Source organism: Lampris incognitus, chromosome 5 (assembly GCF_029633865.1).
Source record: "Lampris incognitus isolate fLamInc1 chromosome 5, fLamInc1.hap2, whole genome shotgun sequence".
Taxonomy (NCBI): domain Eukaryota; kingdom Metazoa; phylum Chordata; class Actinopteri; order Lampriformes; family Lampridae; genus Lampris; species Lampris incognitus.
This window is the reverse complement of record NC_079215.1, coordinates 56,367,947-56,392,859: the sequence shown is the minus strand read 5'-3', so window position 1 is coordinate 56,392,859 and position 24,913 is coordinate 56,367,947. Positions and strand designations below refer to the sequence as shown.

General features: G+C 44.8%; 1 protein-coding gene across 1 annotated transcript; it reads right to left on the bottom strand.

Annotated features, from left to right (window-relative positions):
* Positions 1–303: 303 nt before the first annotated feature.
* On the bottom strand, positions 304–24,913 carry stn1 (STN1 subunit of CST complex). The gene is made up of 6 exons (XM_056279777.1): positions 24,903–24,913; positions 9,656–9,806; positions 4,237–4,305; positions 2,278–2,400; positions 2,072–2,144; positions 304–585 (listed from the first exon to the last, which is right to left on the bottom strand). Exons 2-6 carry the CDS (start codon positions 9,773–9,775, stop codon positions 401–403), a joined length of 570 nt encoding a protein of 189 aa, XP_056135752.1. The 5' UTR covers positions 9,776–9,806; positions 24,903–24,913; the 3' UTR covers positions 304–400.

Sequence of the window (24,913 nt, the reverse complement as noted above, 5' to 3'; positions counted from 1 at the left end):
CGTCTTGCCCTCCCTTTCTAGCCTTCTCCACCGCTGGCCACAGACGACTCCTTGCTGCTTTGTTGCTGGTGGCGAGATCCTCCTCGAAGCTGTACCCTTGACTTTTCAGAAAGACGCTTTGCTTAGCACGCTTCCATGTATGATCCCTTGCTGCTCACGACACAAATCTCACGTTGATCGGGCGTGGTCTCACGTTTCTTTCTTCCCCAGTTTTAAGTCGACAGATCCAAAAACCCCCCCCCCCATTTTTTTCCCACAAGTATAGCTAACAAAGAATGAAATCAAACATCCCCCTATGCTATGTCCCTGTAACCAAGAACAAATTAAAAAAAATATTAATAGATTTAGGCTATGCAATGTATACATCAGCTTAATACAGTAATATCTGGTTAATGTTTTCTTATGATTGTCCCAATGATGTTGTTTGTCCGAATATTGTGTAATGGCTGTCACTGGTGCTGATGATGTCACTGTTGCTCTCCAGAGAGTTGAGGATGCGCTCCACTGCTGCTTTGCTCACATTAGGACTGTAGCACTGCCTCACCGCAGAAAGGATATGCAGGATGTGGCAACCCTTCTCTGCATCTAGGAGCACAGGGTGAAAAAGTTGTCAACCACAGGTATTCTGTAAAGTTAATGTGATGTTGGATTATGTATTCTCTTCTGGCTTCTGCATTCATTTGATGTTTTTTATCCAAACTTGCACCCAATGGGAGGCAACAAACATTTCGCAAAGCATCTTTCAGTACAATGATGTCGTTTTTTTTTTAACAAAGATTTTCATTCATCATCAGCCACTTGTCCGCGGTCAGGTCGCAGTGGCAGCAAGCTAAGTAGGGCACTCCAGATGTCCCTCTCCCCAGCAATGCCCTCCAGCTCCTCCTGGGGGGATCCCAAGGTGTTCCCAGGCCAGATTGGACATGTAGTCCCTCCAGCAAGTTCTGGGTCTACCCTGGGGTCTCCTCCCAGTTGGCCATGCCCGGTAAACCTCCAAAGGAAGGCGCCCAGGGGGCATCCTAATCAGATGCCCGAACCACCTCAACTGGCTCCTTTCCAACACGAAGGAGCAGCGGCTCTACTCCGAGCTCCCTCCGGATGTCCAAGCTCCTCACCCTATCTCTAAGGCTGAGCCCAGACACCCTATGGAGGAAACTCATTTCAGCTGCTTGTATCCATGATCTCACCCTTTTGGTCACTACCCAAAGCTCATGACCATAGGTGAGGGCTGGAATGAAGATTGACTGATAAATTGAGAGCTTTGCCTTCCGGCTCAGCTCCTTCACCACAACGGTCCGGTACAACGTCCACATTACAGCTGACGCTACACCAATCTGTCTGTCAATCTCCCGGTCCATCCTACCCTCACTTACAAAGATTTTACAGTCTATTTACTTTAAAGCTTTTTATTTATAGAGACAGGTGAGAGGAAGACAGTTAAGGCCCAGTATACTCGCTATAGAAAACTAACAATCTAATATTGAACAGTTTAAACGGTTCTACATACAAATATGTATATACATGAGGCAGTTTCTTGTTGGTTTTCACCATGAGATGGTTCAAAAATGGATGTAAAAAAACAGAGAACTGGAGAAAGTTCCATGAAATTCCCTCGGCCAATTGTAGATGATATTGCAGCTGGACCTGCTGTATGAAGGATTCAAACAGTAAGGAAGCCTAAACTAAATCTGCTGCCATTGTGAGGACTGAAACCAATGCTGTGCTTCAGCTAAGAAAATGTCTTTTTCTAAGTATGAACCAGAAAAACACTTTAAAGGAGAGGCAAGACAGGCAGCTTTGGTGGGATATGAACCTTGGCCAGTGGAACAACACAGAGGGTGATGGACATAGTCAAGTGGTTATGTCCACTGTCCACATACAAGGAGCCATTTTTACTCGTCATACTATCAGAATACGTATATACAACATGAACATCCCTCTAACCCTGGCAGTGTGACAAGCAGCCTGTATATCAAACCACAAAGGTTCACTTTACTAATCGGTGGTGAAGATTAAATCTGTACTGAGCAACATTTTAATGGTTTACTAGCCAAGCAATGTAGAGTTGTCTTACACTTCTCTGTCCTCGAGTCCTTCCTGATAACATCTTTGACAGCGATGAGCAGGCCTTTGTCCTGTTCAGTCACCTGAGAGGGAATCAGAGCATCAGAGACATATATGTAAAAGGCCTCAGTTCAAGGTACTTATCATAGCCAGTATTGTCAATTAAAATGGATGGCCTTCTACAAAAACCTGGATCTATGTCATTTTGTTTCTTACATGATAGACTTCATCCTGGGACCTGACCTTGCGGAACACAGTGCCCTCCTCCTGTAATATCTGCAGGGCCTCTTGGAGGAGCTGACGTAGCTGCTGGCCTCCAGACGGACCCGCCACAGGCTCCTACATATCCACATCAATAACAGGGAATTTTGTAATACATTTGGGAAGAGAAATATGTTTTCCTTAAGCTCGTATCTCAGACGAGAAGAGTGCACTCGATAGAGTGCAGATCCCGCCAGGTATATTTCCCCTTCTTCGGTGCTCGGGCTTGGGTGAAAAACCAGCCGAGGAGTTACCACTTAATCGCGGTAAATAATGGGAATGTCAAAGGTTTTCAATCACCGCAGCCACAGTAGGTCCTTGATCATACAGTCATAGCTGTGCAGAAAAATTATTAGGCCAGCAAGGCCCAGCAGTACACGAGATTAGCAGCAGACAGATACGCACCCACAGAAAGAAAAACCAGTGTTTTTCCTGCCATTATAAGATTTTGTGCAGTGCCCAAGTTGATTGAATGGGAAATATGGGGGGGGGGGGTTAATATGCTGCACTCAGCTAAAAAAATCTAATAAAAACATTTTGTCAGTCTGTGGATGTGCAGCCTCCTAAGCGGACCCTTGCAGGCACGCGAACAAGTCTGACATGAACTGTCATTTTCCATAAAGAAAAGGTTTGCTAACAACCCTTCCGGTTTAACCCTAACCCTGTCTTTATCTTCATAATAAAATAAAGTTAAGTAAATCGCTTACACCTGCGCAAGTGCGACTCACATCTACAATTGACTCAGATCGGGCAGCGACAAGAATATGCAACACTTCCTGTTCTGACTGCAACCTAGAGGAAACTGTTCCTTTACAACGTTCACATTTTTTTTTGATTATAAAAATTCTTTTAAAAACGTTTGATCATGTCGCTGCCTGTTCTGCATCAACCGTAGATGTGAGTTACGCATGCACGAGCGTAAACAGTTTACCCAGCTTTATTATCTTGTAACATAAACAGACTCGCTAGCCCTTGGCTAACGGGTCGGACCATTAAGTCGACTGGTTAACGTAGTTGCCCGTGGTGCGGGACACACGGGTTCGCGTCCCGGCTGTGGCGGTACCCGGGCTACCCTCTCAATATTATAAAGAGAGGTTATTATGCTTGGTTCATCCAGTTCTCCCGTTCAGATCAGCAGTGAATGATTTGTTGACTTGCGAAATACGATCGACTTCTCATTTACTTTTGAGGCTCATACCTGAATACACAATGTTTTGACACTGTTGCTGCCCGATCTAAGTCAACCATAGTTGTGAGTCAGCTGACTTAGATTGGGTGGCAACAGAGAGCAGTGTTGGTCGAGCGAACGAAGAAAGAGAGAGAGCGACAAGAACAAATGTTTTTTTAAAAAGGTTTTGAATCACAGCAACCATGAGAGGTTCTTGACCATACAGTCATAACTGTGCAAGATAAACTTCAGTCTGATAGGCCCAGTAGTATGCAAGATTAGCCACGGACAGACACAAGCTTTTTACCAATAATTTTCTCATCTTTATGGTAAAAGATGGGGGGGGGTTAACCCTGTTAGCCCATTTATACCAGCCATCCCTGGTGTACAGAGATGGTACTAAGAAGTATTAGTAGGCAAGAATTTTAAATTTTAAATCGTAAAACTACATGTGTACTAAATAAATGACTCATTTCGCACAATTAAACACTGCTGCCAAAGTTTCTTCTGTTTTCTGCTTTCGGCCTCTGGATCATCTCACTAGCCAGGCTGCGTGCAACATACTACAGTACACCCCATTTCCATGCTGGTACTGACTGCGAATCTATGACCTAAATGGACAGTGAATGGGATAAACTGGGTCAATCTCCTTACCTACCTTGATCCTGTTTCTCCAGCATCACAGAAAGTTGAATCAGTTCATCTGGACACAACGTGTATTGAGAGAGAAACGTTTAATCACCCACCTGAGTCAGTGGCGTGTCCAGACTTTTTTGAGTGGGGTTGCCCAAGTGGGGCGTCTGGGTTTCCTCCCCCTGGAAATTTTAAGCATCGAACACTTCATTTCCTACATTCTGGTGAATATCTATGCACCAATTTGTGCCTTTTCTGCATCAATTTATGACCATTTTGGTCTCCACTACCCATATCTACTTTAATTACTAACATTATACTTCCTGTGTTCAAAGATAAATAGACCTACCAATCACAACACAACAGAGTGGCACCATACAAATGTAATATAAAGCTTCCATACTTTATTCTTTAAAGAAATTGTACCTCCAAAAGTAGGATACATACAAAAGAAAACAATGCACATTAAAAGAGTTCAAACTACAAACCCCAATTCCATTGAAGTTGGGACGTTGTGTAAAACGTGAATAAAAACAGAATACAATGATTTGCAAATCCTTTTCGACCTATATTCAATTGAATACACTACAAAGACGAGATATTTAATGTTCAAACTGATAAACTTTTGTGCAAATATTCACTCATTTTGAATTTGATGCCTGCAACACGTTCCAAAGAAGCTGGGACAGGGACAACAAAAGACTGGGAAAGTTGAGGAATGCTCAAAAAGCCCCTGTTTGTAACATTCCACAGGTGAATGGGTTAATTGGAAACAGGTGAGTGTCATGATTGGGTATAAAAGGAGCATCCACGAAAGGCTCAGTCGTTCACAAGCAAGGGTGGGGCGAGGTTCACCACTTTGTGAACAACTGCGTGAGCAAATAGTCCAACAGTTTAAGAACAACGTTTCTCAAAGTACAATTGCAAGGAATTTAGGGATTTCATCATGTACAGTCCATAATATCATCAAAAGATTCAGAGAATCCGGAGAAATCCCTGCACGTAAGCGGCAAGGCCGAAAACCAACATTGAATGCCCGTGACCTTCGACCCCTCAGGCGGCACTGCATTAAAAACCGACATCATCCTGTAAAGGATATTACCATGTGTGCTCAGGAACACTTGGGAAAACCATCGTCAGTTAACACAGTTCGTCGCTACATTTACAAGTGCAAGTTAAAACTCTACCGTGCAAAGCGAAAGCCAGATATCAACAACACCCAGAAACGCCACCGGCTTCTCTGGCCCGAGCTCATCTGAGATGGACTGATGCAAAGTGGAAACGTGTGCTGTGGTCTGACGAGTCCACATTTCAAACTGTTTTTGGAAATCATGGACGTCGTGTCCTCTGGGCTGAAGAGGAAAAGGACCATCCAGATTGTTATCAGCACAAAGTCCAAAAGCCAGCATCTGTGATGGTATGGGGGGGGGGGGCGTTAGTGCCCATGGCATCATGGGTAACTTGCACATCTGTGAAGGCACCATTAATGCTGAAAGGTACATGTAGGTTTTGGAGCAACATATGCTGCCATCCAAGCGACGTCTTTTTCAGGGACGTCCCTGCTTATTTCAGCAAGACAATGCCAAGTCACATTCTGCACGTGTTACACCAGCGGGGCTTCGTAGTAAAAGAGTGCGGGTACTGGACTGGCCTGCCTGCAGTCCAGACCTGTCTCCCATTGAAAATGTGTGGCGCATCATGAAGCGCAAAATACAACAACGGAGACCCCGGACTGTTGAGCAACTGAAGTCGCACATCAAGCAAGAATGGGAAAGACTTCCACCTACAAAGCTTCAACAATTAGTGTCCTCAGTTCCCAAACGCTTATTGAGTGTTGTTAAAAGGAAAGGTGATGTAACACAGTGGTGAACATGCCCCTGTCCCAGCTTCTTTGGAACGTGTTGCAGGCATCAAATTCAAAATGAGTGAATATTTGCAAAAAAACAATAAAGTTTATCAGTTTGAACATTAAATATCTTGTCTTTGTAGTGTATTCAACTGAATATAGGTCAAAAAGGATTTGCAAATCATTGTATTCTGTTTTTATTCACGTTTTACACAACGTCCCAACTTCATTGGAATTGGGGCTTGTCAGACCCGCCTCTGACTGGGCAGATACTCAATCATAGGGGTGGCCAATCAGATTCCAGGGGTGGCACGTGCCACCCCAGGCCACTCCCTGGACACGCCACTGATCTGAGTGACCTCTTCAGTTTAAACTGACTGCAGGTATCCCCACCGTTATAAACAATACACTGGCATAACGACCGAAACCAATGATCAGTTTCATATGCAAATATGGGCGTGACCATTAAGTAGTTTCAAGGCCATGTGCACTCTTCACAGAGGATTTGGGAATGTTTGCGAGGCCAGGACTCCACAGTCTACACCCATCTACAGGCCAGTGGCCACTCTTTCAAGGATGAGGATCCTCATCAAAGTCAAAGAGGTCATCCATGTGAGGAGGGAACGGCCATCCCTTAACCGGGGGGGGGGGGGTTAAGAGTACAGCTCTCACCATTTTACAATGCTGTGATTGCAACTATTCCCCAATCCTCTGTGAATAGTACACATGGCCATTGTAACTCTAGTTAATGGTCACGGTACTTTGCATATGAAACTGGTCGTTGGTTTCGGTCGTTATGCCACTGTATTGTTTATAAGGGTGCAGATACCTGCAGTCAGTTTAGGGCCCAGACACACCAAACCAGGTAGCGGTGATGAAGGCCAACTGTTGCGTCACCTCACGTCGCTTGCCGTCAGGGCCAAAATGTAGCACTTGAACACACCGCAAAGACTATAGCCGGTGGCCCTGATTCACTAGCTTAGCACTGATTCGAACAGCCAATCAGAGTGATCTCTCTCACCGACGGGCTCTGCCGTTTCAACATGTCGAATTGCCGAAAAGCTGCAAACAGGGGTCCGACTAGTGCCAACGGTGCAGGACACACCGCAAAAACTAGGGTCACAGACGCTCACCAACGGTCAACCGTCGGCCTGGTGTGTCAGGGCCCTTGGACTGAAGAGGTCACTTAGACGAGTGATGAAACGTTTCTGTCAATAAACGTTGCGTCCAGATGAACTGACTCAACTTTCTTTGCGTTCTTAGATCTCATTGATTCTACTCGTTTTACACAGCGTGTTGACGTACCTACTCACCTCTATGACCACACGCTTGACATGTGGTCTCTCCTTCTCAGATGTAGTTATCTCACCCCATCTTCCTGTCCTTTCAGATCACTGCTCCCTTACTTCTAAGGTTACACTGTCTGGACATTGTATTAATCACCCTGAAATTTACACTACCCGTCGTATTGACTCAACTAGCATTCATAAATTCGCTGAGCAACTTGAGCTGTAACCACCATATATACGTTGCCTTAAAAAGTATACCGACAACTTCAATCTCATATTGCTGAACGGGTTTAATTCAGTTGCCCCCAACTACTAGGAAAACCAGACGAAAATCATCCCCCTGGTACAACGGAGACACTTGGTCTCAAAACAAAAATGCAGAAAACTTGAGCACAAATGGAGAATAAACAAGCAAGAAACGTTTTGCCTTGCATGGTCTAATAGTCTACTTATACATAAATGTGCTCTCTGTGCTGCTAGAATGGCTCATTTCTCTGACCTGATACAATAAAAATAAACCAGAATTTCTTTGAAATCAGAAAAACAATCTCCTCCTCACAGAAGGTTGAATCAATTCATCTGGACACAACGCTTATTGACAGATACATTTTATCACTCGTCTAATGCCCCTTTTTCCACTACATGGTACCCGCTCGACTGGACTCGACTTTTTCGTTTTCCATTACTGGAAAGTACCGGCATTTTGGTAACTGTTACCAATTTTCTGGTGCCACCTTTGTCGAGGTGCCAAAAAAACTGGAGCAGATACCAAAATCAATGCAGACCAGCTACACTGAGGGGGTACTGTTGCGGTAATTGAAAACAACACCCTGTGAGTCGAGTCGAGCCGGTACCATGTAGTGGAAAGGGGGCATAACTGACCTCTTCAGTCTCAACTGACTGCAGGTATCCCCACCCTTATAAACAATACAGTGGCATAACGACCGAAACCAATGATCGGTTTCATATGCAAACTGGCGTGACCATTAACTAGAGTTACAATGGCCATGTGTACTATTCACAGAGGATTGGGGAATGTTTGCAATCACAGAATCACAGCATTGTAAAATGGTGACAGATGTACCCCCCCCCCACCCCCACCCCCAGTTCAGGGATGCTTGTTCCCTCTTCACATAGAAGGCCTGACTCCCGGTTCAAACCAGCGTTCCTCACAATCAAGGATGTGCACATCCTCATCCTTGAAAGAGAGGCCACTGGCCTGTAGATGGCGATAGATAGATAGATAGATAGATAGATAGATAGATAGATAGATAGATAGATAGATAGATAGATAGATAGATAGATAGATAGATAGATAGATAGATAGATAGATCGATAGATCGATAGATAGATAGATCGATCGATAGATAGATAGATGGATAAAACTCAGTAGGTGGCAGGGCTTTCTCTTACAAAGCCCCTCTTCCTTGGAGTTGTCTACCTAGACAAATTCGAGACGCTAGTTCAGCTGACTCATTCAAAATCAAACTCAAAACACTTCTATTTGCATCGGCCTGTAACCTCACTTATTCTGCTAGGTGAGGTGAGGTTGAAGGTTAAACTACAGTTAAACTACTGTTATCCAGCTTATATTCAAATGTGTGCATTGTTATGTATATATATGTACTGCATTTTACACATTTTGAACTGTTTTTATTGTATTGTTTGTGTTTTATATGTAGTTCACCTCACTTATATACATTGTTATATATTTTACTAATGGTCATTTTTGTTGTATATATACAGCCCTTGAGACATACTTTGTGATATTGGTTTATAATAAATGTTGACTTGACTTAAATCTAATAACTGTGAAAGCTGTATTCCAGGATACTTTACTATTGAGAAAGATCATATTGTATCATTGTTGTTGTTTTTTTGTTTTTTTGTGTTTTTTTTTAAGAGCAGATGTCTCCTTTCAAAACAACATTGCTAAATATTGTTTGGCACCATTGTGAGATTTCTCCATTAGCAGGCTGGAACTGTCTTAAGGTCCTGACTTCTTGGCCTTGCAAGTCAGAACAACCTTGTGGGTCAATCACACTGACCTTTAGTGAGACTGGTTCAGGCCTCCCACTCACTAACAGCTAGTTAGAAAAAGGTAGGCCTGTCTAATCTGGCTGGTCAGTCACAACTTCAGAGACTGACACGAAGGGGCAGCCTTGTAGAGAAGCGAGGCAGTGTAGCTGAAAACAACAGCAGCAGCGAATCATAGAGTGAGCGAAGGAAGCCACACGAGTCGCATGTTACGTGAGTGTGATTAGACTGCCCTCTCAATGAGAGGGAGTCAAGGCTCAGCCTGTACAATAGGTCTGGCTCACAGGAGTATGATGAGGAATCCTCGCATAAATAAATTTTTTTTTAAAAATCAGTCCATTCCCTAACTTTATGTAATACCTGATTAGCTGACGATGTTGAAGAACGACTGGAGACCAGGTGCTGTAGAAGGTCCTGAACTTCATAGGGTCTGAACTTGGTCACTGCTTTCTCCTTAAAAAAATTCTTCAGGACACACATCGCCTGTGTGCAGCGGCTAACGGCAGACCCACTGTGAATCAAAAATTTACACGTTAATATTTCCACCGTCGTAAGGTAAATTCTGTTGACACTGTGGTGATTTTGCAGATATCTTTCAAAGCATGGTAAGATCTGGCCCCAAGCAATTCTAGGCTAAGAACCAGAGGTGGGAGTAAGTCACACATGTGCAAGTCACAAGCAAGTCTCAAGTTACTGTGGTGAGAATCAGGCAAGTCCCCAGTATAAGTCAAGCAAGACAAGTCAAATCAAGTCACAAGTCAAATCATGAAATTCTGATGATCTACCCCAATTTCCACATTTAAATTAGTTAAAAGACATTGGTTATTAAAGTTGAGTTTTAGTTTCAGCATTAATGAAAATTACTGCAGCATCTTTACAGCGTGTATAAATCTTACTGATGTTTGACATTTTGTGGCAATCGACAACAAGCCTCCTAAAATGAACAACAATGGAGAGTGGGGCTCTGAAATATTATTTTAGCCCTATAGCTCTAAAGGGTCTAAAGTGAAAACAGAAGTACGACACAAAAATCTACATCACAATGTCCTGCCCTGGCTCCCCTTCAGGAGGGTCACACCATTTCTCCTTGGCCTACTAGGGTAAGGTGCTTCTCGTGACACTGTAATTGTTTTCCTACTTAACTATTTCTGTGCTCAAAAAAGTTTTGCAGCAAAGCCAAATACAGCTGAATAGTGTATAAAATAAAAACAAGTATCATCATCAGCGGTTACTCGGGGTCGAGTATGACTGTCCTCCTTCTAGGCCCTCGTGGGTATCTTTGCGGGAGGACGTGACAACTTTTGATGTGGAGTAGCTGATGCACCTGCAGCCACTACATGGTCCTTAGCAGGGGGTGGCCAGAGTCCAACAGCATGGAGAACCAAGACGACTGGGGAACACCCTCTGTTGCAGCCTTCATCCACCTTCACAGCCATTGTCTTCCACCAATTCCGCTGCTGAGGTCTTTGTTGGATCGTGCTTCATCTGGAACCTCCCCCTTGACCTATCCGCCTTGGGTGACCCTACCAGGAGCAAAGCTCTGGATGGCATAGCTCTTGGGATCATTAATACACGCAAGCTTCTCCACCATGGCAAGGTGGCGATCCAGGAGAAGCAAGTATATAAAAACCTGATGCCTGGTCACCGTATCAAAAACTGCAGATCACATTACATAACATTAGCTAACGGAGTACATTTAGTTCGGGTATTATCACAGTTTAGCTAACTTACCAATGTTAGTCTGTTACTAACCTCAATCACCTGTGCATAAGAAGCTCAAGTCTGTTAGAAATCTAGCATAACATTAAACATACGTGTTATACAAATAAATGATTGAATTAACATACAAATCAACTGAAATGTACCTTGAAAAAAAAACATGAGAAAAATTAGCTAAATAAGAACACACCAAAATACCAGTGCCAGCACCACCCAGATGGATAACCTGTGAAACTGAGAGGGGAAAGATGGCGTGGCCTGCCCATTCACCACTACCCTAACTGCGCCGAGAGCGTTCAAATGTGGCACCGCTTTGTGTTCACATGCTACACAGTGACGTAATGACCTTCCCTTCATTTACAATTCCCTTTTTAACAGGGAAGCCATTTCTAATAGTTTCTTATATGACAGTGACCATGATGCATTATAAGCATAGGCATACGCTAGGTCTCGAGTGGGTAGGTTTTTTGCACAGCTATAACAACACTGGCAGCACAGTGACTGTAAAAGAGCGGGCACACAATTCAAATTAATGGTGTACAAAAGAGGAGCATAAAACAGCAGAGAAAAGGGTACAACGGCAATCATGTCATGAGAAGACTAACATTACACCTGTAACCTTTTAGTCATGAGCACACAGATGGGTTAGCTAGTAACGCGTCCATAATCTTTAACTGGTTATGTGGCACCGAATCAGTCCCCCAATTGTCTTTAAAAAAAATTTTTTTTTAAATAAATTTATTTCTAGCTTTTCCCCTTATCCCATCGATTAACCCAATGGCATATGGCCGGAATCTTGTCGAATAACTCCCCTGGCTCACATTTCCACAGGAAGGAGATAGTCGTAACACCAGCTTCCTTCAAACTCGTGTCGGCTGCTCTCGCTACTTTACACGCTGAAGCCTCGCATGGATTGCATTACCCTCAGGCCGCGAAGGAGGCGTATGGAGAATGCTTTCGGTTGCTTGGCTGCAGGGATGGGCCAGAGGGGTCGCTGGAGAACGACGAGTCCCCGAACACTACACCGATCTACGCCTACCTTACCCCGTGGACACTCTGGCCGTGACCAGTTACGGCGAGTCTGGGATACGAACCTCCCAGCCACATGATGAGCGGATCGCAGGAACGGCGGTTTATTCCGCTCGGCTATCAGAGCGGCTAATTGTCTTTTTTTGGGGGGGGGGGGGGTCCACCCTTTTTCTCCCCAATTGTATCTCCAATTGTATGCTCCACCTCCTCTGCCGATCCAGGGAGGACTGCAGACTACCACATACATCCTCCGATACATGTGCGAGTCGCCAGCTGCTTCTTTTCACTTGAATGTGAGGGGTTTCACCAGGGGGACGTAGCATATGGGAGGATCATGCCATTCCCCCACCCCGAACAGGCGCCCCGACCGACCAGAGGAGGCGCTAGTGCAGCGACCAGGACACATACCCACATCGGGCTCCCATCTTCAGACATGGCCATGGCCAGCTTTAAATTCCTTGGAGTCCACATCAGCGAGGAACTTTCCTGAGCATTAAACACTCAGGCCCTTGTGAAAAAGGTCCAACAACGCCTGCATTTCCTGAGGAGAGCGCCCGTCTATCCCCCAAAATTCTCACCAACTTCTACCACTGCACCATAGAGAGCATCCTGACCATCTGCATCTCAGTGTGGTACGGCAACTGCACCTCAGTAGAACACAAAGCTCTGCAGTGGGTCGTCAAGGCGGCCCAGCATATCACCGGTACCCAGCTCCCAGCCATAAAAGACATTTATCACAAACGCTGCCTTCGAAGGGGTCTCAGCATCAGCAGAGATCCCACCCACCCCAACCATGGACTGTTCTCCCCCCTGCGCTCTGGGAGGCGCTACAGGAGTGTCAGAGCCCACACTACCAGGCTCAAAAACAGTTTTTCCCCAAGCTGTTGCCCACCTGAGCCTGGCCACCCACTGAATGTCTGTAGATATTTTTAAATATTTGTACTCTTGCTCTTGGTCTTCATGTGTGTATATCTTATACTATGTTTGTTGTGTTTGTCTTGCACCGTTTGGTGAAGCCACAGCCCTCATTTCATTTTTAACATGTGCCTGCACATTGTTTTTAATGACAATACATTGAATTGAATTGAATTGTGTCTGTAGGGACGGCCGACCAAGCCGGAGGTAACAGGGATTCGAACTGCCGATCCCCACGTTGGTAGGCAACGGAATAGACCGCCACGCCACGCGGATGCCCCTGATTGTCTTTCACATTAACAATGTCTTCTTAACGTTAGCTTTCTAGCTAACGCTTGTCCAGCCAATAAGTTAACTAGGGAGACACCTTCACATAGATTTCTTTGTCGGTTTTGTAGTTACGGATGAAGTTGGATGTTGTGGTGGTCATGGCACTGATTTTTGAGCTACAGACCTTGCATACCTTCTCTTCCTTCTACCGTCATCGACATATAATCCTTGAATCCAAATTTTATTATTTTTGGACTAGCCCCCTCCACGATAGCTGCCTTGTGCGTTGGCCTCTGCTGGTGTGCCGCGTCCTAGTAGGTTGCCATGTTTGCGCACATTGCACTAGAAAATCACCCAATCATGTTTCAAAAAACAAAACATAACTTCTCAATCTCTAGAAAATGCAAATATTTAATAAAAAAAGTCAATTCCTTTTGAGTCATCTGTCTCAAGTCAAGTCTCAATTGATGAATACCAAGTCAAAGTCAAGTCGTGTATTTTATCAGTGTTAGTCAACAATTCCTCAACTAATCAAATTTGTGACTCGAGTCTGACTCAAGTCATGTGACTTGAGTCCCCCACCTCTGCTAAAAACATAGATTGAGAACAGGCTCTGAAACAACCTGACAGAGGACTTTAAGTGGGAATATTCCATGTAACCTTTTAAAGTAAATTCCATACATCTATCACGTATAACCACTTAATACAATTTGGGGTCAGGAGGGAGTATATCCCAGCAGGCATAGCAGGCGCTGGAAGGGAGATACTCTGGACAGGCCGCTACTACACCTAGCATACATATCTTTGGACTATGGGAGGAAACCCACGCAAATGCAGGGAGAATATGCAAATTCCACACAGATGGACTAGAATCAGGAGTCGGGGACACTTTGTCATTTCACTTCATGCACTTGCGTACATGAAATGAAATGAGATGCCGTTTCCACCAGCCCACAGCAGTAAAACACAAAGACAAAAACACATCCAAAAACTACAAGAACACATATACCCAAACTAACACATACAAAAAAAAATCCCTGTCCAAGGGAACAAACACCAGCCAGGATGACTCTCAGAACAGCCGGTCTGCATGGGTTAGCAGTTAGCTTAGCCTGCCCCGCATCCACGTCCTGCCAGACCACCCTCAGCGTTTCCTCCTCGGGTGCAGCTCCATGCAGGGGCCGTGGTCCCCGGGGCCACCGGACGAAGCAGACCAAGTTCTCCCCGCCGATCCAGCGCCAGCTCCTCCAGCCAGACACCCTCGACACACCTCCCCACACTCCTCACGACAACATCAAAAACACCAGCCAACACCAGGTGAGGCCGCTGCCAGACCGCCCTCGGTGTTATCGGAACTGCCGGTCTGCATGGGCTAGCAGTTAGCTTAGCCTGCCTCACTCTCGGCCAATCCAGCACCAGCTCTCCCAGGACAAAGACACTGCATGGACGGTACTGGGTGAGGCTGCCACAAATGTGAATTTGCGCCGCCATCTTCTGGCACTGGGTGAGGCCGCTGCAAACGCGAATTCGCGCAGCCATCTTCCCACACTGGAAGCGGAAATGTGAATCAAAGAATCTAACCCAGGAACTTCTTGCTGCAAGGTGACGGGGCTACCCCCTAAGCCACCATGCCACCCTAAAATGAATTCTTTTCTATTTTCTGGACTTCTTTTCATGTGATGGCATTGCTCCTAACACTATTTTCATCCTTTTTAAGTTTAAGGGTCTTCTTTTTTCACTTTATGTAGTTTTAATTTAATATCACTGTGTACTTGGGAGATGATTATGTTTTTTTATTTCGATTGGTGTAGCACTTTTATGTGTTGTAATACATTTGACAGAGTGGAAACAGAGTGCTATATAAAAACCAGTAAGTTTTAAAATAAATCATCTGTTTGAAACCAGATTGAGACAATACAATTGAGTCTAGCTAAACTTAGACAGTAAAAACTGCCAAGTTAAAGCATGATTGTTTTCTTTTAGTCAATGAGTTGTGAATCATGTATTTTTTCTTGCATGTGCAACTGCATTGAAAATGAATGCATCCTCTTTATTATTTTTTTAATTACATACCAAAATAATATGGTTCAACTGTTTTTTGGTATTAAAGTTGTGGTTTCTGTTCGATTAAGAGTTTAGGGGCTTAGTCTCCAATATCTGCTTGTTAGCCACAACAACTTTTCTCCCTCTTCAAACTCACCACTACTTGCCTTACTCCCCTGCATTTAGCTGCTATGGCAAAGACATAAAACAATACGTGACGTATCAGTTTTCCTTAGTCCTTTCCGACAATAACCATTAAAATTAGCAATTACGAATATTTATAATTAGGTTATTCAGTGATTAGCAACACGATAGTGATAGCAAGTATTATTGATGAGTGTCTTGATAAATGCTCAATGATCCAGCTAAGGACATCACAGAAAGTTGAATCAGTTCATCTGGACACAGCGTTTACTGGGAGAAATGTTTCATCACTCATCTAATGACCTTTTCCACTGCATGGTACTGGCTCAACTCGACTTGACGAGTGTCATTTTCTATTACCGTAACAGTACCCCCTCAGTGTAGCTGGTCTGCATTGATTTTGGTACCCGCTCCAGTTTTTTGGAGCCTCGATAAAGGTGGTACCAGAAAAGTGGTAACAGTTACCAAAATGCTGGTACTTTCCAGTAATGGAAAACGAAAAAGTCGAGTCGAGTTGAGCTGGTACCATGTAGTGGAAAAGGGGCATAAGTGACCTCTTCAGTCTCAACTGACTGCAGGTATCCCCACCCTTATATACAATACAGTTATGACCCCAACTAATGATTGTTTTCATATGCAAATCGCCGTGAGCATTAACTAGAGTTACAATGGCCATGTGTACTATTCACAGAGGATTGGGGAATAGTTGCAATCACTGCATTGTAAGATGGCGACAGATGTGCTCTTAGGCCCCCCCTTGTTTCAGTATGGTCATTCCCTCTTCACAAAGATGGCCTCTTTGACTCCCCGTTCAAACCAGCGTTCCTCCCCATCCAAGATGTGCACATCCTCATCCTTGAAAGAGCGGCCACTGGCCTGTAGATGGTGTAGACCGTGGAGTCCTGACCTGACGTGTTAGCTCTTCTGTGTTGTGCCATCCTCGTCGCCAGTGTCTGGGTTGTCCGATGTACAATTCATGGCAATCCTCCCGGCACTTAACAGTGTACACTATATTGCTCCGTTTGTTCTGGGGGACCCGATCCTTGGGGTGGACCAATTTCTGGCACAGCGTGTTTTGAAGTTTGAAAGCAACTGAGACGGGGTGTTGGAAAATACTACATGTCTCAACTGTTCTGACACTCCCGCCACATACAGATTCACCACTGGTTTACACTTAGACAACTGTTGTCCTTCTCCCACTTTAATCAGCTGGTGCACTGTTTGTGTGTCTTTCTAGCTTTGACAAACACCCAGTTAGAATAACCACACTTAACCAATAAATGATGTCGGTATTGAAGATGTCGGTATTGAAGGCACCATACTCAGCTGGCTCCAGTCCTACCTCTCCAACAGGTCACACTTCATCTCACTTCACAACCACTCCTCTGTTCCATCCACAGTCACACAAGGTGTCCCCCAAGGTTCCGTACTCAGCCCACTCCTTTTCATTATCTACATCATCCCTCTTGGTCAGATTCTCCACCATTTCAACTTGGACTTCCACTGTTATGCTGATGACACCCAGATATACCTCAGCACCAAATCCCCTCACAATCCACCCCTCTATCTCACATCGACTCCTTTCTGTCTGCAGTTAAAATCTGGATGCAGCAAAACCTTCTCAAACTCAACAGTGACAAAATTGAACTCCTCTTCATTGGCTCCAAGTCCACTCTCAGCCAAATCAACAACCTTGCACTCACGATCGATGGCACTACTGTCTCCCCTTCCCCCCAGGCATGCAACCTTGGTGTGATCCTTGATCCCACCCTCTCCCTTGAGCCACATATCCGCCAAATGGTCAAATCCTACTTCTACCACCTTCGCAACATTGCAAAAATAAGATCCTCTCTCACATGCCCTGCTGCTGAGATACTGATCCATGCCTTCATCTCCTCCCGCCTCGATTACTGCAACTCACTCCTCTATGGCATCAGTGCTAGCTCTATCAAGAGACTCCAATTGGTCCAGAATGCATCCGCCCGACTTTTAACTTTCACCAAATCCTGGCACCACACCACCCCAGTCCTAAAAGACCTCCACTGGCTACCCATCTCCCACCGGATCAATTACAAACTCCTGGTTCTTACTTATAAAGCCCTTCACAAACTCGCTCCCCCATACCTCACTGATCTCCTCTCCCCCTACCGACCCTCTCTGCCCCTCAGATCCACCTCAGCCTCCCTTCTCTCTACCCCCAGGTCCAACCTCTGCGGCTTTGGTGACCGAGCCTTCTCCAGAGCAGCTCCCAGACTCTGGAACTCACTTCCCCAAATCATTAGAGACTCAGAATCCCTCCCACTCTTCCAATCCCATCTCAAGACACACCTTTTCTCCATTGCCTTCTCGTCCCCCCCCCCCCCCCCATCCGCTCATACACCCCTGGTCTGGGGCAGGCTGGGGACTGAGCGCTTGACCTGCATCTGTGATTTATGTGAATTATGATGTTTGTTTTTATTTCCCTTTATATCTGTCCAATTCGGAGAGTACTGCTGGCGTCGTCTGTGGCTGCCGCTTCTCCCTCTCGTAGCCCCCCTTCCCATCCACCCCTGTATGTCTGTGTTATGTTCATCTGTCGTCTTGTTTCACTCCATTTATTGTAAAGCTACTTTGAGTACTAGGAAAGTGCTATATAAGATTGATTTATTATTATTATTATCATTAAATGTTGTGTCCAGATGAACTGGTTCAACTTTCTGTGATATCATTGATGAGATTTGTTTGCATGTGAAACTTGAGTACTGAAGCTTTAAGTTTCATTATTTCTAACCTGTTCACACAAAGGTCTACCCGTTTCACCAGGAAAACATTGTGGGACAAACACTGGACTTTATCAAAGGCTGTCTTTCAAACTGGGGCTCGGACTGCAGTTCATTTTGAGGGTACATTGAGGTGACTGTCTGTACCTTGTAGTTGGTTGTAGCTGGAGTGGCTTGTCATAACACTGTCTGTAAAGCTGAGGAGCCTCCATCATCCAGGCTATCTGTGTCGCCATGACTGGGTCCTCCACTTTATCTTAAAACACAGTTGAACATACACAGGATTATTAGACATGACTCCCTGTAGGATATCGTATGCGTTTACTCTGCGAGGAAGAGGAATGTCTTTGCTAGACATATTTTAGGTTCAAAAATGTATAATCATGATATTATGTTTGATTCATATGGTGCATAGAAACTCAAAGGAAAGAGTGGGGCATAAAGGAAGCCATACAGTAAAGACAAGAAGAAAAAAAAAAACAGCCTCAAGCGGTGATTCCGGGATTCAAGCCATACAGACCATTAGAAGTCCAATGCTTCAACAGCTTAATTAAAAATATCCACCAAGTTTGGTGATGTTTGGACAAACTGTCATTAAATAGCCCCAGGTGACAGGTGATCACGTGCTGAGATCGAAGATGACTATGGGGACTCGCTATGAGCTACTCCTGCTATGTTTTTTGTTTTCCTGTTATATGTCACTTTTGCTGCACAAATTGCGTCTTGCACAATTACCTATGATCGCCAGACTTTACTGGACGTAAGATTAGATGTTCCTGACAGCTGGAAACCATGGGACTTGCTGAAGAGATTACCTACAACAAACAGGTACCACCATGGATTAATGGTCGCAGACAGCACTGCTGGAGGTGAGGTAAACAAGGCAGTGCCCTGGTGAGGGTACGATGGCGTCCTACCCGGCCCCCGATTCCCAGCATACTGCTGTCTAACATTCAGTCCCTCGACAACAAGCTGGATGAACTCTCAAAGGGGCATGAAGGACTGTTGTGTGTTCTGCTTTACATAGACTTGAACGGGCCCTAATACACCTGATCAGGCTATGCAACCGGAGGGTTTTCTGTCCACCGCATGGACCGTTCCATGACGACTACTGGCAAGGTAAAGGGAAGTGGTGTATGCTTCTTTGTTAACAATTCATGGAGAACTGACATGGAAATAGTGTCTCAGCCCTGTTTGCCAGTGTTGGAACAACTAACAATAAGGTACAGACCATTCTATCTCCCAAGGGAATTCCCCTCCATGTTGTTAACTGCTGTCTACATATTGCTGCAAGCTACTGCCGTGGCGGCGCTGGACGAACTGTATGGAGCCATTAGCAGGCAGGAGAACTTGCACCCTGAGGCCATTTTAATTGTGGCAGGGGACTTAAACCACTTTAACCTGAAATCTGTGCTACCAAAGTTCTACCAACATGTCACCTGCCCAACCAAAGGCAATAAGACTCTTGACCAGGTTACTTCACAATCAAGGCAGCTTACAGGTCTATCCCACGACCTCACTTTGGGAAATCCGACCTCCTGTCAGTGCCCTTGCTTCATGCCTACAATCTGAAAGTGAAGTGTGTGAGGACAACACAGTGTTGGTCTATAGAACACGAATCCAAACTTCAGGGATGTTTTGAATCAACATATGTGTCAATCTTTGAGCATTCAGCCTCAAGTTTGGATGAGTATGGTGACTCAGTCACTGGCTGTTTTTTTTTTTTTTGGACCCCCCCTCCTTTTTTTTCTCCCCAATTGTACCCGTCCAATTACCCCACTCTTCCAAGCCATCCCGGTCGCTGCTCCACGGTCCACCCCCTCTGCCGAGCCGTGGAGGGCTGCAGACTACGATATGCCTCCTTTGATACAGGTGGAGTTACCAGACACTTCTTTTCACCTGACAGTGAGGAGTTTCGCCAGGGGGACGTAATGTGGGAGGATCAGGCTATTCCCTCCCAGTTCCCCCTCCCCCCTGAACTGGCACCCCGACCGACCAGAGGAGGAGCTTAGTGCAGGGACCACGACACATATCCACATCCGGCTTCCCACCTGCAGACACGGCCAATAGTGCCGATAGGGACGTCCGAACAAGCTGGAGGTAACACAGGGATTCAAACTGGCGATCCATATTTATAGGCAATGGAATAGACCGCTATGCTACCTAGATGCCCCATTCACTGGCTATGTCAGATACCGTGTGGATAACTGTATCCCAGTATGGACTATTCGCTCCTACTCCAACCAGAAGCCCTGGATTAAACAGCAACATTTGCCTAAGGTTAAGAGAGCATACCAATGTTTTTAAATCAGGGTACAAGGAATGCAACAAAAAAATATCCAGGTATGACTTAAAGAGAGCCATCAAAGCCTGTCTCTCTCTCTCTCCCCAGCTTTGGGTGTACACTGAACTGTGTCTGTGTGTGTTTCCATTGGTTCCCAGCCGATAGTTTGTTTGTCTGTTGCCCTGCTTGTTTCTAACTTTTTAACTTTCATTTTAACTTTTAACTTTAATAACTAACAATTTAAACCCTTGGGGGATTTTATTCGATCATCAGCTCCTGCACTAACTTGATCCCACTGAAGCCTCCGATTCGATAGTACTAGGGCTGTGTGTGGCCTGTTTCTAGCTTGTGGCTAAGCAAACCAAACAATTATGCCAACTTTGCCCTGTGAGGACTGTGTGCTACTAAAGAAAGCAAGTAGAAAAAACGCTGACCTTGAAGAGGATGTTCAATGGCTTTCTGATGAACTCCATAAGAAAGATTCCCTCTTAACCAGCTTCTGGCCAGTCCAAATGCATTGCCGCTCTCAGTGCAACCATCCAGGACACAGTTCTGTGAGACCCCTCCACTTGTCTATGGCTTTCCTCCTGCTCGACGCCTAACCACCAGTCGTCCTGGGTCTGCAGTCGCAAGACAGGCTCAGAAGGGGCTGCCCTCGCCTAGGCCTCTCCAACCGCTACGCGACCCTGTCAGATGACACTCCGGCCCACCCAACTGATGTTCCTGTGGCTCCGACACATCTTGATGGGAGCCCTTCTAAGAAATGGCACCTGCCAACACTGCAGCTACCCTGCTGGTGGCTAGTAGTGTTCAGGTGGCTCGCCATCCTACTATGAAGCCAAAACAACAGCCCTCAACCTGGGTAACGACCTTCTCTTCCTGTCATAAGATCCTGAAAGAGGCTGTGATTAGATGCTCTCACAGTCTTCTGTGCCCCCAGCTGGCAGAGAAATCCATTCTCAGTGCTGATGTCGCTACTTCATCACAACGCTTGTTTGCTCGGGCGCCATATCCCCAGTCAGCGATTTCAACACACAGTGAAGATCGTGTACACCCACAGCAAAGATCCCCTCGTCCCTTTTTGCCCCCAGCCACATTAATAGTTGGGAATTCCACAATCAGGGGCATCCATTTTCTCAACGCAGCCACTCACTGTTTCCCTGGAGCCACAGTCCCTGATATCCCGAATAAAATCCCGGGGTTGATCCGCTCAGTCCTGTCCCCCACCAATTGAGTGATTTTTCATGTGGGGACAAACAATGCAGATCATCAGCAGTCTGGATTAACCAAAAAGGATTTTGTTGACCTTTTCAGCTTTTGAAGTACTTGCGGAAAGTCTGTTTTTATCCCAGGTCCTATTCTGACACTGGCCTGTGTAAAGGGGTGTTTTAGCAGAATCCTCAGCCTGCACACATGGCTCATCTCTGTTTGCAGAGCTCACAATATTGGTTTTATTGATCATTTTAATCTGTTTTGGGATTCGTCTCTCCTTCAGATCCGACGGTCCACCCAAACAGGCTGGGTAGCCAGATGCTAGCGGCCAACCTGCAGCACGCCGTACAGCCCTCTCCACACGACTGACTGTTTACATCCCACGCTTCCCTCCTGGAGCCTCTGCTTCTGCCTGGCTTCATCTGTCATTGATCCTCTCGCCGGGAGTTTTCCCCATACAGCCTATTATTAGGCACCGAGCCTCTCATCCACATGACGTATCTAATAGTATAAAAAAAACCAGAATATCTGGAGCAAATATCTGCAATTTGCATCCTATTTGCTGTCCTCCCATTTGGTTTTAATTCTGCTTTGACACCAAACAATTTTGGCCTCTTGAATGTGAGATCTCTGGGTAATAAGTCCTTTATCATTAATGACTTTGTTTCTAATAATCTGGACTTTTTTATGATTACTGAGACATGGCTGTCACCAGGGGATACTGTTGCCCTGATTGAGGCTAGCCCCCTGATTTTGCATATTTTCATATTCCCATATTTTGTTTTTTAATCACAGCCCCCCCCTTACTCTGCATCTTAATTTATAGGCCCCCTAATTCAGTTAGTTTTATCTCAGTTTTCTGACCGATCTATTGTCATGCCAAAATATGACAGGGTGCTTGTTCTTAGTGATTTTGATATTCGTGTGTGTTGTCCTTCCCATTCCTTGACTTCACATTTTTTGGATCTTACAGACTCTTTTAACCTCGTTAAATCTGTTAAAGGGGCCACACATTCTAAAGGCCACATCTTAGACTTTATACTCTCATTTGGTTTCTCTCTCAAGCGTCTTAATCTGGTGGCTGTGCCGGTATCTGACCATAAAGCTGTCATTTTCAAAGTCCCACTACAGCTTGCTATTCCAAGTCACTATCCTACATGCTCTTGCATTCTCAACACTAGCTCTGCAGTTAAATTCTGTGATGCTTTTAATTCATCATCCTTTAAATGACCTCCCCTGGCAGTACGATCACACTCATGCCACGATAACAATCTCTCTCTAAATGGCAGTAAGACAAAATGAATCATAGTTGACGTTTTAGAAAGATCAGAGGAAATCACATTCCTATTTCAATCAATGGGTCATCTGTTGAAATTGTGGACAGTTTTAAATTTCTCCGTTTACACATCACAGTCACCCTCACGTGGTCTCTCAACACCAACTGCATCCTGAAGAAGTCCCAGCAGAGACTGTATTTTCTGAGGTATGTCAAGAGTTTTGGTATGAGTACCACAGCTCTTATGAGCTTTCATGGCAGTAGCATGGAGCGTGTGTTGACAGGCTGTGTCACAGTGTGGTCTGGCAACCTGACTACTCAGGACTGCAGACTGCTGCAAAGGACTAAAGACAGCAGCAAAAATCACTTGCGTGGAACTACCACAACTTCATAATATTTACACCACTCGCTGCAAAAGGAAAGCCCAAAACATCATTAAGGACACCAGCCACCCCGCTCATGTTCTGTTCTCTCCTCTCTCCTTCCATCTAAAAAACATTACCGGAGCATCAAATCACACACCACCCGTCTCAGTAATAGTTTCTTTCCACAGGCAGTCAGGTTGCTGAACAGCTGACACACCCATACGTAGGTCTGGTGTAGGGATGGTGTGTCCTTGTGTCCTTTGTCCTTTTGTCATTTGTGTTAAGACACAGAGAGCCAGAGGACAAGAATTCCATTGTATTCCAATACATATGATGATAAAGTTGAACTTGAACTTAATTTATGGCCAAATCTGTGCCAGGCCCATGCACGTGTTTGGAAATGGTGGCTTCCCCTTTTGAGCGATTTCAGAAGTTTTACACAAGTGGTTTAACATTGTTGTGAAACATATCCTGCCAGTTTTGTAATGACTGGACAAATCAGTTCTGATTTACAGCCTGATTTGTGTAATGCCATGCCCACTTCTTTTTTCTTTTTTTTTTGCATTTGTAGTGTCCCCTAGAGGTCGTTTGAATGAAACTTTCAGGGTATGTTTCAGGTACTTTTGTGGACATATCCTGCAGATTTGGTGATGACTTGCCCATCGGTTGGTGACTTTGGTCTATTCATGTGCTGAACTTTTGACGTTCATTGGTCAATATCTTGAAAACTACATAAGATAGCATCAAGCTTTTTGCAACTTTTGATAAGCTTGGTCCAAAAATTATCCACACAAAAAAAAAAAAAATTGGTAGCATTCAAAGCTATGGTTTAGAAGGAGATGTCAAAAATGTGTTTTTCAAAAACATTCAAAACGGCAGAAAATCTAGTCAGGCAGACTTCAGTGGTTCTTGAAGCAAATTTGTAAAGTGAGGATAGATGTCTGTAACAAGTTTTGTGTAAATCAGACTTACGGCAGAGGAGTTACGACTTTTCAAAGTTAACTTTAAGTTATAGCGCCCCCATCAGACCAATTGCAGTCATATTTCTTGGGCAGCATTTGCACACAACTTCCATTTACTATCTCATGAGAATTTGTGCAAACATTTCTAAAGGAAAATATTAAACCCGCACCAAACAAGCAGATAAATGTCAAGTTAATACAACATAGATGACAGACCACTAGGAGTAAGAGAGGTTAAAAAGATGGGTTTTGACAGTGTGGTGGCGTCCTCATAGATAGGGGAAGCTTGTTCCGTAGTCGGGGGCAGCAACACAAAGCTCCATTACTAAAAGTGAGACAGTTTGTTGTGAGGAAGGTGAGAACAGACCGGTCTAAGAGGAGCAGAGAGAATGGCCAGGGATGTATGTATGCAAATGATCAGCTGTACTTGGGGCCATTTAGAGCCTTAAAGATAAATTGCAATATCAAGCAACTTATTCTGGATTTCATGTGGTGCCAACGGAGGATTATATAGGTTGCGTAAGTGTGTCCCTGATTCAGGTGATACAGGTGTGTTTTTGATTCCTGTCTATGTAGAAGGCTGATTTTGGAAGCCACCAAATGGCAAAAGAGGTCATTTCTCCACTTACAGAAAGTAGAG